The following is a 14,067-nucleotide window of genomic DNA, read 5'->3' on the forward strand; positions in this document are numbered from 1 at the left end:
AAGTGACAGACAAGTGAGGATGTGAGAAGAAACCATAAGCTCCAACTGTGAGCAGGGTTGATTTCCCTGTAGCTGAAGCACTAGAAGCCTGATTCATTTTATTTTCAAGTCCATTCTTATTTCTCCCTTCAGTGCCACTTTCAAGCTATTCGGCAGCAGCCAGCGGCACGTGTTCAGCCCCGCACTGCCGTTACAGGAAGAAGTGCCCACGAAGACAGGCATGGTGGCTTCCCCATGCTCACTCTGCCACATGCCTGGGAAGCATACCAAGAATAGAATAGAATAGAATAGAATAGAATAGAATAGAATAGAATAGAATAGAATAGAATAGAATAGAATAGAATAGAATAGAATAGAATAGAATAGAATAGAATAGAATAGAATAGAATCAACCAGGTTGGAAAAGACCTCCAAGATCATCAAGTCCAGCCTATCACCCAAGCCATCTAATCAACTAAACCATGGCACCAAGTGCCCCATTCAGTCTTTTCTTAAACACCTCCAGTGATGGTGACTCCACCACCTCCCTGGGCATCACATTCCAATGGCCAATCTCTCTTTCTGGGAAGAATTTCTTCCTAACATCCAGCCTAAACCTCCCCTGGTGCAGCTCGAGACTCTGTCCTCTTGTTCTGGTGCTGGTTGCCTGGGAGAAGAGACCAACCCCCACCTGGCTACAACCTCCCTTCAGGGAGTTATAGACAGCAAGAAGGTCTCCCCTGAGCCTCCTCTTCTCCAGGCTAAGCAACCCCAGCTCCCTCAGCCTCTCCTCACAGGGCTTGTGCTCCAAACTCCTCACCAGCTTAGTGGCCCTAGAACACAAGCTTGAACACAAGCTTGAAAAGCTTTGAAAACACTCAGTTGATTTCAGCCAAGCTCTTACTTTCACTTCTGAGCAAGAGTGTCCCCCCCACAAAATGGTCCCAAAGGAGTTCACAAACCTGTCCCTGCATCCTGCAGGCACAAGAGGCTACGAGGAGCCACCTCCCAGCAGCCCAGGACCACCACTCTGGTGGCAAGGAGCAGGAGGTGCTGGGATCACGTCAGTCCAAATTTGGGCTGGGTTCAAGCTGTGTAACCCTCAACTCTCAGTCTTGTGCTTAAATTGTAAGACACATCCCCTCCCCTCCCCTCCCAGCACTGGGAAGCAGAGCCACAGCTTGCAAATGGCTGATTTCTAGAAATAACATCATTACTTCACATCCACCTGGAACCAAGTATTTTCCATTATTCCTTTGATGAATCCAGGCAATGTGTTTCAAGGCTCCTGCTCTGAAGTCTAATAGCTTCTCCATGCCCTAGTTAGGTCAGACAGGGCCCTATTCATAGCTCATAAATGAGGGGAGGATTTATGATCGCCCTGACTGCATGGGACGAGCTGCAGGGAAGGCTCTTTCTGCGGGCAGGCACGGATCCTTCAGTCCAAATGGTGAGAGGATGTGGGCTGGCCACCACTTGTTCCCAACTTTTCTTTTGGCTGCTGTTTCAGAGGCAGTACTTACTTCGGTGGCTCCTGCTTCCCTAGAGGCAGCCTTGTCTGAGTAGGGGCACAGGGGTGCAAAGCATCCATCCTTTTGGAGTAGCTGCCTTTGGGATGGGTTGAGCGAGATCAGATGGGAAACTTCCACTGGGAAGGGCAGCAATGCCCAGCCTGTGGCTGGCTATGGAATGGGGCTGTGGGCTCAGACATGGCTAAGCAAGGGGTTCAGGGTCTGGGACAGGGACCTGGCAGGGGCTCACAGCAGCAACTGTAATTGTGACACGTTGCTTTATCTAGTGTTTGATTTTCATCTTAACAGAACACAGAATTAACCGGGTTGGAAAAGACCTTTGAGATCATCGAGTCCAACCTATCACCCAACACCATCTAATTCTCTGATTCTTCGAGCTCCTGAAACCATATGGCTTAAAAATATGTGAAAATCGGAGCCAAAAGGATTTCTCTGCAGATCTGAGAGGATTCTTCCCCACGGCAGGTAGCTGTTGGTTGTCTGTAGGAGTGTGGCAACACCACAGCAATTGCTTCCTCGCACCCACCAGGAGATGGAGATGGGAAGATGCCAGATGCTCCCACCAGAACAGTTTTGGTGTCTCAGTAGAAGTCAGGAGCAGTGGAGTCATCTTTTGAGAATCTGCAGCAGGATACCAATATTTTGGTCCAAATTTCACACCTCTGCTTTCTCAGCTCCCTCCTCTGTTATCCCCAGAATCTCTCTCTGCTCCAGCTCCTGCTTCCTGCTTCCTTGGACTCCAGGCTCTGCCCTGTTGTTGCTCTGTGCTCCAGCGACTGCCCTTGCACTTGCCTCTGCTGGAGATTTAAAAGCTGTGGCTGAAGATTGGAAGGCAAACCCCAAACAGCTGGGATTCATAACTCCTCACGTTTCTCACTGCAAAGTGAACTCAAAACCACATTTCTTATATTTAAACTCAGGGCAAAAGAGCCCTTTTGACTGTTTAAAAACACATTTTGAGTTAATGAGTTTGTTGACATCAACAAACTGGCATTTCTGGTGGAAAAAGCCTTGGGCAGCTTTAAGGCACACATACCCAGATGGTTTATATACCCTGGAAGGGACTTCACCGAACAAAATCTCCCTAAGAGCAAGAGAGGGGTTTTATGAACGGCATAAAATGGGTGCTGGCTCAGCCTGTTAGCCCAGAGGGAAGCACTCAGCTGAAAAGTCCACCCCAGGAGACTGTGTCTCTCACCCCTGGCCCCCATGAACATGCAGGAACAACCTGGAGAGGCAGCAGGGCTATTTGCCTCCAGGGAATGTATTTCTGTGTGACTGAATCCCAGAATGCCAGGTTGGAAGGCACCCCAAAGATCACTTGGTCCAACCAAATGAGAGCAGCCCTGGGGAGAAGGACCTGGGAGTCCTGGTGGATAACAACTTCTGCATGGGACAGCAATGTGCCCTGGTGGCCAAGAGAGCCAATGGGGTCCTGGGCTGCATGAAGAGGAATGTGTCCAACAGATCCAGGAAGGTTCTACCCCCTCTCTATTCTGCCCTGCTGAGACCTCACCTGGAGTATTGCATCCAGTTCTGGGCTCCCCAGTTCAGGAGGGACAGGGATCTGCTGGAGAGAGTCCAAGGGAGGGCTACAAGGATGATGAAGGGATTGCAGCACTGCCCTGTGAAGAGAGGCTGAGAGCCCTGGGGTTGGTTAGTCTGGAGAAGACTGAGTGGGGATTTAATAAATGTTTATAAATATCTGAGGGCTGGGGGTCAGGAGGGAGGGGAGAGGCTCTGCTCAGTTGCACCCTGGGATAGGACAAGGGGCAGTGGATATAAACTACAGCACAACAGGTTTCATCTCAACATGAGGAGGAACTTTTTCACTGTGAGGGTCACAGAGCACTGGAACAGGCTGCCCAGAGAGGTTGTGGAGTCTCCTTCTCTGGAGACTTTCAAGCCCCATCTGGATGTGTTCCTGTGTGACCTGTGCTGGATTCTATGGTCCTGCTCTGGCAGGGGGGTTGGACTTGATGATGTCCAGAGGTCCCTTCCAACCTCTAACACCCTGTGTCCTTTGAACCTTCGTAGGTAATAGCATAGTTAAAATGAGCCAGCCCAGTACCCTGCCAAGCTGAGTCTTAGAACTGTCCAGTGTAGGAGAATCCACTGCTTCCCTTGGGAGATTATTTCACTGTCTGACTGCTCACATTTTGTTCTGGAGTCCAACTGGAATATCCCCAGGACTAACTTACACCCATTACCCCTTGTCTTTTCCATGGGACTTCTTGCAAAAAGGGAGACTCTGTCCTCTTGGTAGCCACCCTTTAGGCACTGGTACATGGTAACAAGGTCTCCCCTGAGCCTTCTCTTCTCAAGGCTGACCCAAGCCACTTCTCTCAGCCTTTCTTCATATGGCAACCATAATGCAATGAAATATCATACAGGCTAGAGAGGAGGATTAGCTACACTCTGCTCCAGACAATCTAAACCTGGTCTACCTTCACATGCTAAAGGCCACCTCTGGGAAAAAAATAAATTAAAAACTGTGAATGTGATTTGATGAAGCAAGAAAGAGAGTCCAGAAGCTAAAGTCTTCACTCTAAGAGCACATAAAAATCACAGAAGAGGAGAAGAAAACGTCAGACACCTGCACCCTGGGAACGTGCTGTCGCGAAGGGGAAGGGGCAGGAGGTCCCCACTAACCTGCTGCCTGCTGCTGGAGACAAGGGCTGTGGGCAGAGGAAACCTCTTGCTAGCAGGTTCCCTGCCTGCTGATCTGCCTTTCAGCACAGGCAGTGAGTCCCCTAACACTTTATTTTAGAATCACAGAATCAGCCAGGTTGGAAAAGGCCTCAGGGATCATCAAGTCCAACCTATTACCTAATACCTAACACCTCCTGACGACTAAATCATGGCTCCAAGTGCCACATCCAAGCCTTTTTTGAACACCTCCAGGGATGGGGACTCCACCACCTCCCTGGGCAGCACATCCCAATGGCCAATTCCTCTTCCTGGGAAGAACTTTCTCCTCACCTCCAGCCTAAACTTCCCCTGGCACAGCTTGAGATTGTGTCCTCTTGTTCTGGTGCTGGTTGCCTGGGAGAAGAGACCAACCCCCACCTGGCTACAGCCTCCCTTCAGGTAGTTGTAGACAGCAATAAGGTCTCCCCTGAGCCTCCTCTTCTCCATGCTAAGCAACCCCAGCTCCTTCATCCTCTCCTCACAGGGCTGTGCTCCAGACCTCTCCCCATCCTCGTTGCCCTTCTCTGGACATGCTCCAGCATCTCAATGTCCATCTTAAATTGAGGAGCCCAGAACTGGACACAGGACTGGACACATTTTAGTGTCTGTCTTTCAACAGCCCTGAAGCTGTCTGGTGGCAAAACATTTGTAAGCACAGCAAAGCACACTTCAGGTGAATTCATTGTTAGGGGCATTTAGGGGACTTCATTTAATCACAAACCATCTCCATTTAATTATAATAGGTTCTCTTTGCATGGTTCTTTCACCTGAGTGGCTACATAAGGGTTTGGTGCTGTATTCATTGGAGATGGTTTTGTTTAGGTGTACGCAGATGAGCACACAAGAGGCACAGGCCCTTGGCAGTTTTTGTTAGGTATTTATCTAGTCAGGTCAGGACCTCTGTCTTTGAATTGTTTGCACAACATCCACAATAAGAGATGGCTTCCTGTCCTTATCATACCACCTAGGAGAAGGGCTTGCTGTTGCCACATGTCCAAGACAGCCAGCCACACTAATGACCGCTTCTGGTCCCACAGCAGTGGTGGCAACCAAACCACCCCAGCTCCACCCCAGCTGCACTGCAAAGCTCTTTGCTTTTATGGCTTCAATCATGAAATGCTGGGCCCTACTGCTCACAAACCACTTATTTTCGTAGCCCTTTTTTACAGCTGACAGATTCTGGCAATTACCTAAGCACCGTTCCCAGAAAACATGGTGAAACTTTGTGCCTCTGAGCACTTCAATCTCAATTATTGGTTGATATTGTCCAAAGTACTCACAGGTTTCAGAGGGATCTCACAGATGCACACCTACATGCATTCAGAATTTAATGATACACATCCCTTTTCTTTTCTTGTGCAGAAAGCAGCTTAAATGTACAGGCAGAACCCCCCAGATGCTGCTATAATTAGATTTGCAGGAGACCACATCAGACCAGGTTCATTATTCCACCCAACAGCTGAAATAAATGTCCAGCAAAGAGGAGGTTTATTCTCTTTCTCTTTACATATTCTGGTCTGCAAGGTCTGGTTGGTTTCACCACTCTTTGGAAGCAAAGGTGTGAGAAGAGGGAGCTTGCAAAATTCAGTCCCACTTAATTAAGAGAACAGAGATTGTTGGTATCACAGTACCACAGTACATTAGAGATTGGAAAGGACCTCCAGAGATCACCCAGTCCAACCCCCCTGACAAAGCAGGATCACTCAGGGTAGTGCACACAGGAATGCATCCAGGTGGGTTTTGAATGTGTCCAGAGAAGGAGACTCCACAACCTCCCTGGGCAGCCTGCTCCGGGGCTCTGTCACCCTCACCGTAAAGAAGTTTCTCCTCATGTTGAGGTGAAATCTTCTATGCTCGAGCTTGTACCTGTTGCTCCTTGTCTTATTGATGTGCACTACTGAAAAGAGCTTGGCTCCCTCCACTTGACACCCACCCCTCAGATATTGATAGACATTGATCAGATCCCCTCTCAGCCTTCTCTCCTCCAGACTAAACAGCCCCAGGGCTCTCAGTCTCTCTTCACAGGGCAGATGCTCAAGTCCCCTAAGCATCCTTGTGGCCCTCTGTTTGACTCTCTCCAGCAGGTCTCTCTTTCTCTTGGACTGGGGAGCCTGAAACTGGACACTGGTAAGTTGCTGAGTGTCTAACTCAGGTCCTGGTTCCCTCCCAGGAGCCCTGATTGCTGCTTTCATTGCAGGCAGTTGAATGAACTGGTTAAAAAAAAACCAAACCTGTACTAAAAATTGGGAGGCATCAATCACAGGTTTCTGCCAATGAGTACTGTGTGATCTGGCAGTCACTTAGCTGTGCTCTGTAAAAGAGAGGTGATCCCACCTCTCAGTGCATAAAAATCTCTATAAGCCTCTCAGCAGCAGCTCAATATTTTCCTCTATTACCTTTTTCTTTTTATTTGATGTTGCACCAAAGCTAACTTTTGCATCCCACGCTAAGGCAAAAGGAAAGGGAGGCTCTTGGCTTTCTCTGCTTGAGGCTTCTTACAGCAGGTGGTCTCCAAAAAGTTTCACAGTCCTGGTGGTCTCAGCATAGGGCTGTAAAGTCAAGCTTCTGGTCTCATTATAGGACTTTTTCTTGCCTAACATTGTACTTGGCCTGAATCCCACCACTCACTCAACACAGTGTGACCCTGCTGGGCGAATTTCAGTAGCAATCATCTCATTTAATGGCTATGGTCTGGGTTGCTAGACCTTAATATGGCCTAATTCTGGGATTTTCATGGGCTAAGGGGCAAGCTTGTGGAGAATTTGACACCAATAAACAAAGAAGACTGCTGATAATTAGCATTAAAAAGAAGAGAGAAAGAGTAAATATTCAGAGCCACACATTTTGTTCGGGAAGTCCTGGTGCTGCCAGCCTGAGCCTGACTGGGTACAGCTCCCTGGCCCAGTAAAGGTAGGCAGGGTAGCTCCAACCTGCAAAAGCAGCCCAGGGGTGGGTGTGAAGCACACCCTCACAAAAGAATTTGGTATCAGTCTGGGTTTGCTTGGAAGGGGAGCTGTAAAACAAAGCCGGTACCACCACAAGCTTTGACAGGACCAGTGTCACTTGTGCTGCATGGATGCTGGGAGGATGCAGTGTTTCAGTGCTTGGCACCACTCCACAGGGCTTCAGGTCAATGAAATGACACAGTGCCCTCAATTCCCACAGTGGGAAGTGGAGTGGGCAGATGAGGCTGCTGGAAGAGGCTGGGAGAGGCTCCAGGCAGCACTACAACAAAGGTTATCAGTGGTGCTCTGGGGCTGGTGTCAGTGGTGACACGTGCAGGGGGACAGTAATGGCTTCTGTTGCCCACTCTCAGTCTAAGTGGCACACCCTGGAGACACACATTCAGGGGTTGCACAATGTGGTCTTGTTCTTTGCAGCCCCTGGGTGCTGGTAGAACCAAAATATGATGCCTGCTGCTGCAAGGAGGTGTGAGAAAATAACAGAGCCTTGCTAAGCCTTTCAAGACTGAGGATGGCTCTGTCTCTTTGATCTTAAAATCACTTGGAAGCAGTCTTTTGTGTCTGTCTCCCAAAGGATTCTTGCACCTTCCCAAAGGGATGGCCATCACCCCTCTCCTCAGGGTTGTGGGCATCCTATCTTGTGCAGCATTTCTCCAGGGATGCCACCCCCCAGACAGGTGTGTGGTGTTTCATCAGGGACAGACCCCTCACTAGACACTGCTGGTTTGGTGGGGTACCAACACATCCAGGGTACCCCAAATGTCCTCCTGCCCTCTGGCCTTGAGCACAGCTGCACAGAGTGTTCGTTAGATGTAGCAGTTTCACAGATCCTGGTGGCTACACCTTTCACTGGGGTAAGTCACAACCAGTGCTAGCAATATCAGCTGGAAGTTGTGACCAGCTACAAGTGATCTGAACAGGACTTTCTCCATCACTTTCTGTGGTGCTGTAAATAGTGCACTAGTGGCATAAACTTTAAGTGGCTGTGAGTCCTCTCCCAGACCCTTCCAACTCCAGTGCAATTCTCACATCTCTCTGTGCTTCAGAATAACTTCACCATGGTACAAACAAACAAAAGTTCCTCCTGTTGGTGTGTATCATTTTTCTCTGGACTGTCAGTGTTAGGCAGAGAGTGAAGCTCCCCTGGACACTTGTACTCAGCAGTGACAAGTTCATCTTCCTCCCTGTTATCATTTAGCCTTTTGGCTCAGCAACACCCAATCCTTCTGCAGCCTTCCAGCAAAAAAAAACCCACTGAGAGACCTTTCCACAGTGAACAGCTTCTTCTGCTGGCACTACACATGGCCAAGTGCTGCCAGACTGGGAAAGTGCATCAGGTCCCCTGGGGGCTGGGGGCTGCTGCTCAGTGGCCGCATTAACTAATAGCTCACTGGAGTGGAAAATGGAGCAGATTTGTTACTTGGTGACCTCAATCAAGTCAGGTCTGTATCTTGTGCATCTGTTTTCCTATTTGAAAAACCAGGAGAGCAATCAGGATGCCCTCTGTGAATCAGCCTGAAGTGTACAGATGAAGAAGGCTGGGTAAAAGACAGATATTAGTATTGTCATACTCCTCGTCCTCTCTTGTCAGCCCATTCATCATCTTCCTGTCCCTCCCGCTGCCTCCAAACAACAGGCTTCCCCCACATCAAAAGCCATTGCTCACATCAGCTCAGCTGCTTGGGAACTGACATGAAGGGAGGCTACACCAGCACTGTGCTGGGGTGCATGTCCTTATTCTGCTCTGGTGGCTCCTGCTCCCCGAGGCTGGCACCAGCCATGTGCAAGGCACTGCCCCTCTGCCCCCAGCGATTCAGGGGTGGGGGTGCTGATGGGGTCAGCACTGCCTGCTGCTTGCTCTGGTACATTAGGCACAAAAGCACATCCCATGACACAGTGACTGCTTGGGGTCAGGGGAGTCTCCTCTGTCAGGACAGTGCTGTGAAGCACCCCTCAGAATATCACAAGAGAGAACTTACCACAGAGTCAAGGAACCTAATGCAGCACTCAAGCTCAGGTTGAGTTTCACAGAACTGCCGAAAGAGAAGCCTTCCGATCGGCTGCTTTTCACATATGCTGCAGTAATCTCTCTCTAGAGGCAATAAAGAGAAGAAGAGAAGCATGAAAATGAGAAGAGTTTTGCCTTTGGGGTTGGCTGGGAGTTTAAAGCATCGCAAATATGTGCAGAACCACGACCCCCACAATCAGAACCGCCGCCGCCTCCTTGCCACGACGGTTCAGGTATCCAAAGGCAAACACAATGAATGGCTTTAAGGCTCAGACAAATGAGGCTCGATTTTACAGAGCTGATGCTGGTAAAAGTCTTGCAAAAGCCATTCAGCTATTATGAAAAAGAAAAAAAAATAATAATAAAACCATTTCCCATTTTCCTGTGGGGGAAATACACAGGCTCTGCACAGGGGCCGCTCGGACTGGCGCTGCTTGTGGGCATGTGGAGGGGAGCAAGTTAGGAGGCCCTGAAATGTGAATCATGTGTTAAAGGGTAGGAAAGGCTGGAATTCGTGGAGACTTTCCTGGATGCTTCTCAGGTATGCACTAAAGTGCCCCTAGTCTTTGGAAATATTGCAAACTATGCATTTTCACAGGTTTCAGCATGTCTGCTCTTTACTCACTGAGCACTAACGGATGGATGCAGCATATGGCACCTAGCTGGTTTCAGTTTCACACAGCACTCCCTTACAGAACTGCATTTCTCCTGAAAAAGCTGTGTTTAAATCCCATTTCCCTGTGCTGGTGCACCCAGAACCATCACTCTCAGTAAAGTATAAAGACTTCTCCCCATCACAGGGACGAGCTGCAGGAAAACATGGGAGAAAGGTAGGCATCATGAATCACAGACTCCACCAGGTTGGAAGAGACCTCCAAGATCATCGAGTCCAACCTATCACCCAAGCCTATCTAATCTGATTGCTCAGCCTGGAAAAGAGGAGACTCAGGGGTGACCTTATTGCTCTCTACAACTACCTGAAGGGAGGTTGTAGACAGGCAGGTGATGGTCTCTCCTCCCAGGCAGCCAGTACCAGAACAAGAGGACACAGTCTCAGGCTGCGCCAGGGGAGGTTTAGGTTGGATGTTAGGAAGAAGTTCTATCCAGAGAGAGTGATTGCCCATTGGAATGGGCTGCCTGGGGAGGTGGTGGAGTCACTGTCATTGGAGGTGTTCAGGAGGAGACTTGATGGGGTGCTTGGTGCCATGGGTTAGCTGTTTGGGTGGGTTGGATTGGTTGATGGGTTGGACACGATGATCTTGAAGGTCTCTTCCAACCTGGTTTGGTTTATTCTAAATAAAGTTTATTCTAAATCAACTAGACCATGGCACTAAGTGCCTCAGCCAGGCTTTTCTTAAACACCTCTAGGGATGTGGACCCCACCACCTCCCTGGGCAGCACATTCCAATGGCCAATCTCTCTTGCTGGGAAGAACTCCTTTCTAAGATCAAGCCTAAACTTCCCCCTGCACAGCTTGAGACTGTGTCCTCTTGTTCTGCTGCTTGTTGCCTGGGAGAAGAGATCAAACCTCACTTGGCTACAACCTCCTCTCAGGTAGCTGTAGATAGCAATAAGGTCTCCCCTGAGCCTCCTCTTCTCCAGGCTAAGCAACCTCAGCTCCCTCAGCCTCTCCTCACAGGGCTGTGCTCCAGACCCCTCCCCAGCTTTGTTGCCCTTCTCTGGACATGGGCATGAACTGGTATTGCACCAGTACAAATGCTGAGGGGCTTTGGCTGTGTTCCTGGTGAGAGCAGCAAATCCCCCAGCCTGTTTGGAGCAGCAGTAGCTGCTGGAGACACGTTATTCCTCTAGAAGCACACACATGTCAAACAACATACTGTGTTTCCTTGAGCGTTCCTCTCACCACCCTCCCCGCTGCCATATGGCACTTGCTGTTATTATGGAAACAACCAGCTTCTAAATACATAACACAGCACTGCAAACAGACAGACGAAACCCACACAACTTGTCACTGCCTTGGTTACTTCTCTCTCAGGCCTGAAGCTGCTCCTCCAATGTCTCTTATTCCTCCCCCTTTGCTTTGGCCCCCTGCACCTTTCAGCTCCGTCTGCTCCGTGCAGAACGGCTGCGGGCAGGCAGCTCTGTGGCAGTTTTAGGCTGTGCCTAGGAAAATTTTCCACTGATCTTGAGTGGAAGTGGTAGAATGTAAATCAATTACAATTGGATGTAAAAGGGAAAAATAATTATAAGGTCTAAATAACCCCATTGGCCTGAACAACTACCACATCCTGGTCTCCAGGCTGGTGACACATGGGTGTGATGGGTGGACCACTAGATGGATAAGGAACTGGCTTGATGGCTGCACCCAGAGAGTGGCTGTCAACGGCTCCATGTCCCAGTGGAGGCCAGTGACAAGCAGAGTCCCTCAGGGATCAGTCCTGGGACCTGTCTTGTTCAACATCTTTGTGGGTGCCATGGACAGTGGCATTGAGTGCACCTTCAGCAAGTTTGCTGATGACACCAAGCTGTGTGGTGCAGCAGACACACTGGAGGGAAGGGAGGCCATCCAGAGGGACCTGGACAGGCTGCAGAGCTGGGCAGAAGCCAACCTCATGAGGTTCAACAAGAGCAAGTGCAGGGTCCTGCATCTGGGTCGAGGCAATCCCAGGCACAAATCCAGGCTGGGCAGTGACTGGCTGGAAAGCAGCCCTGAGGAGAGAGACTTGGGGGTGCTGGTGGACAAAAAGCTCAACAGGAGCTCTCAGTGTGCACTTGCAGCCTGCAAAGCCAATCAGATCCTGGGCTGCATCAGGAGAAGTGTGGCCAGCAGGTTGAGGGAGGTGATCCTCCCCCTCTACTCAGCTCTGGTGAGACCCCACCTGGAGTACTGCATCCAGTTCTGCAGCCCCTATTACAAGAGGGATGTGGAGGTGCTGGAAGGTGTCCAGAGAAGGGCCACGAGGATGATCAGAGGGCTGGAGCACCTCTCCTATGAAGACAGACTGAAGGAGTTGGGGCTGTTCAGTCTGGAGAAGAGAAGGCTCCAAGGTGACCTCATTGTGGCCTTCCAGTATCTGAAGGGGGCCTACAGGAAGGCTGGGGAGGGACTTCTCAGGATCTCAGGTAGTGATAGGAGTAGGGGGAATGGAATGAAGCTGGAGGTGGGGAGATTCAGGCTGGATGTGAGGAGGAGGTTCTTCCTCATGAGAGTGGTGAAGCCCTGGAATGGGTTGTCCAGGGAGGTGGTTGGGGCCCTGTCCCTGGAGGTGTTTAAGACCAGGCTGGCTGAGGCTCTGTCCAGCCTGATCTAGTGTGGGGTGTGCCTGCCCATGGCAGGGGGGTTGGAACTAGATGATCCTTGTGGTCCCTTCCAACCCTGAATGATACTATGATACTAACTAACATAAAGTTAGTTGTATAAAGGAACTCTCTCTCTTCTCGACGTCTTCGCTCCAGCTGGGTGCTTTTGCTTAGCTGTTGCTGACCTTGGCTGTGTTCTTGTTGTGGCTAAGTACTAGCAAGCTACTCTCTTGCTCTTCTCTCTCCCTTTGGGTTGGGGGGGGAAAGGGAGCAGGAAGATGTTGGTAGCCCCCGGTTTTGTCCAGGTGGTGTTCTTGTGTTTATACATTGCAAATGCACGTCAGTATTGTATCTCTTGAACATATTCATTGCATTCATAGAGTTCAGTGTGCTTGTAAATACAGAATCATAGAACCAGCCAGGTTGGAAAAGACCTCAGAGATCATCAAGTCCAACCTATTACCTAATACATAACACTTCAGGACAACTAAACCATGGCTCCAAGTGCCACATCCAGTCCTTTTTTGAACACCTCCAGGGATGGTGTACAGCTTCATTTGCCTTCCAACTGAGCTGGTCTGGCAATTTTATGCTGGGGGGATAACTTCAACCCACCACAGGCTGCAGTGGAGGCTGCCTTTGCCATGGAGGCACCCAGCCAAAGGGCTTGCTCCTCACCCTGGGGGACCATGTTCTGCAAAACCAAGACACCTTTCCTGAGTGGGAAATGCTCTATGAGATGTTGGGCTTGCTGATCTGTGGCTGGGTGGCAGGTGGGCAGGAGCACCCAAGGCTGTCTTTTGTAAGAGAAATCAAAGTGCTGCCTGTGTGCAGATGGCTGCATTTCAGGAAGCATCTGAACAGAGGTGTTGCTGGAGACATGGGGCTAGCTAGAATATGCTTTTGCTTCAGTATTGTCCCTGCTCTGTTCCAGTCTTCTGAAACAGTCTGGCATAAGCACCACTTTGTGGCTGGCATTGCCAGTCCATGATGGAGCAGGACATCGCTCAGTCTATCCAGAAGATTGCAATGCTTTGATTCCCTCTAGTAAATAAAACCAGATCGAAATCACTGAATAAATCCTAACTTGCCCTCCAGCCTATCTAACAATCAGCAGCAAGCCTGTGGCACTGGTTTGTTTGCATGAGCTGGAGCCTCCAGTGTGGAACATCATGACACTGACAAGTACATCGAGAAAGCCAGTGGGCTCCCTTGGATGCAGATCAGCCTTGCAGCGTCCTTGTGAGTGGTACAAGCTTGTGCTGCTTGACCAAGCAGTTTTTTTCAGTGACAAGGTAACTGCTGAAGGGATGTGCAGACACACACAGTGCTGAGGCAAGCAACACAGCTAGGAAAGAAGCCTGAGTGGGTCAAATCAGCGACTCACAATGTCCCAGAGGCTGGCACAAAGCCTGAGGCTGAGCAGGTCAAGTGAGCTCTCCTGGGAGGTCTGGAGGTTGAACTACTGTCTGCTGGTGTTTTCTGCTACCTTGACTAACTAACTCCTCTGAAGGTATGAATTAAATATACACCCTGAGTATCAGTGGCACACACGTCAGGACTTGATCCCTCCAGAAGCCCAAAGCCACAGCAAGCTTCCTCATGTTCAACAAGCAGCAAAACAAATAATAAC

General features: G+C 49.7%; 1 protein-coding gene across 2 annotated transcripts in view; it reads right to left on the reverse strand.

The window, feature by feature from the left end:
- GRK5 (G protein-coupled receptor kinase 5) overlaps positions 1-14,067 on the reverse strand; it is a 251,979-nt gene that overhangs the window by 77,735 nt on the left and 160,177 nt on the right. For both annotated transcript variants that reach the window (XM_068166115.1, XM_068166114.1), the window contains exon 3: positions 9,145-9,257. In XM_068166115.1, coding sequence (XP_068022216.1) covers positions 9,145-9,257 — 113 coding nt within the window. The remainder of the gene's footprint in view (positions 1-9,144; positions 9,258-14,067) is intronic.

Source organism: Melanerpes formicivorus, unplaced genomic scaffold, assembly GCF_026170545.1.
Source record: "Melanerpes formicivorus ecotype bairdi unplaced genomic scaffold, bMelFor1.0.p_v2 SCAF_97, whole genome shotgun sequence".
Classification (NCBI taxonomy): Eukaryota; Metazoa; Chordata; class Aves; order Piciformes; family Picidae; genus Melanerpes; species Melanerpes formicivorus.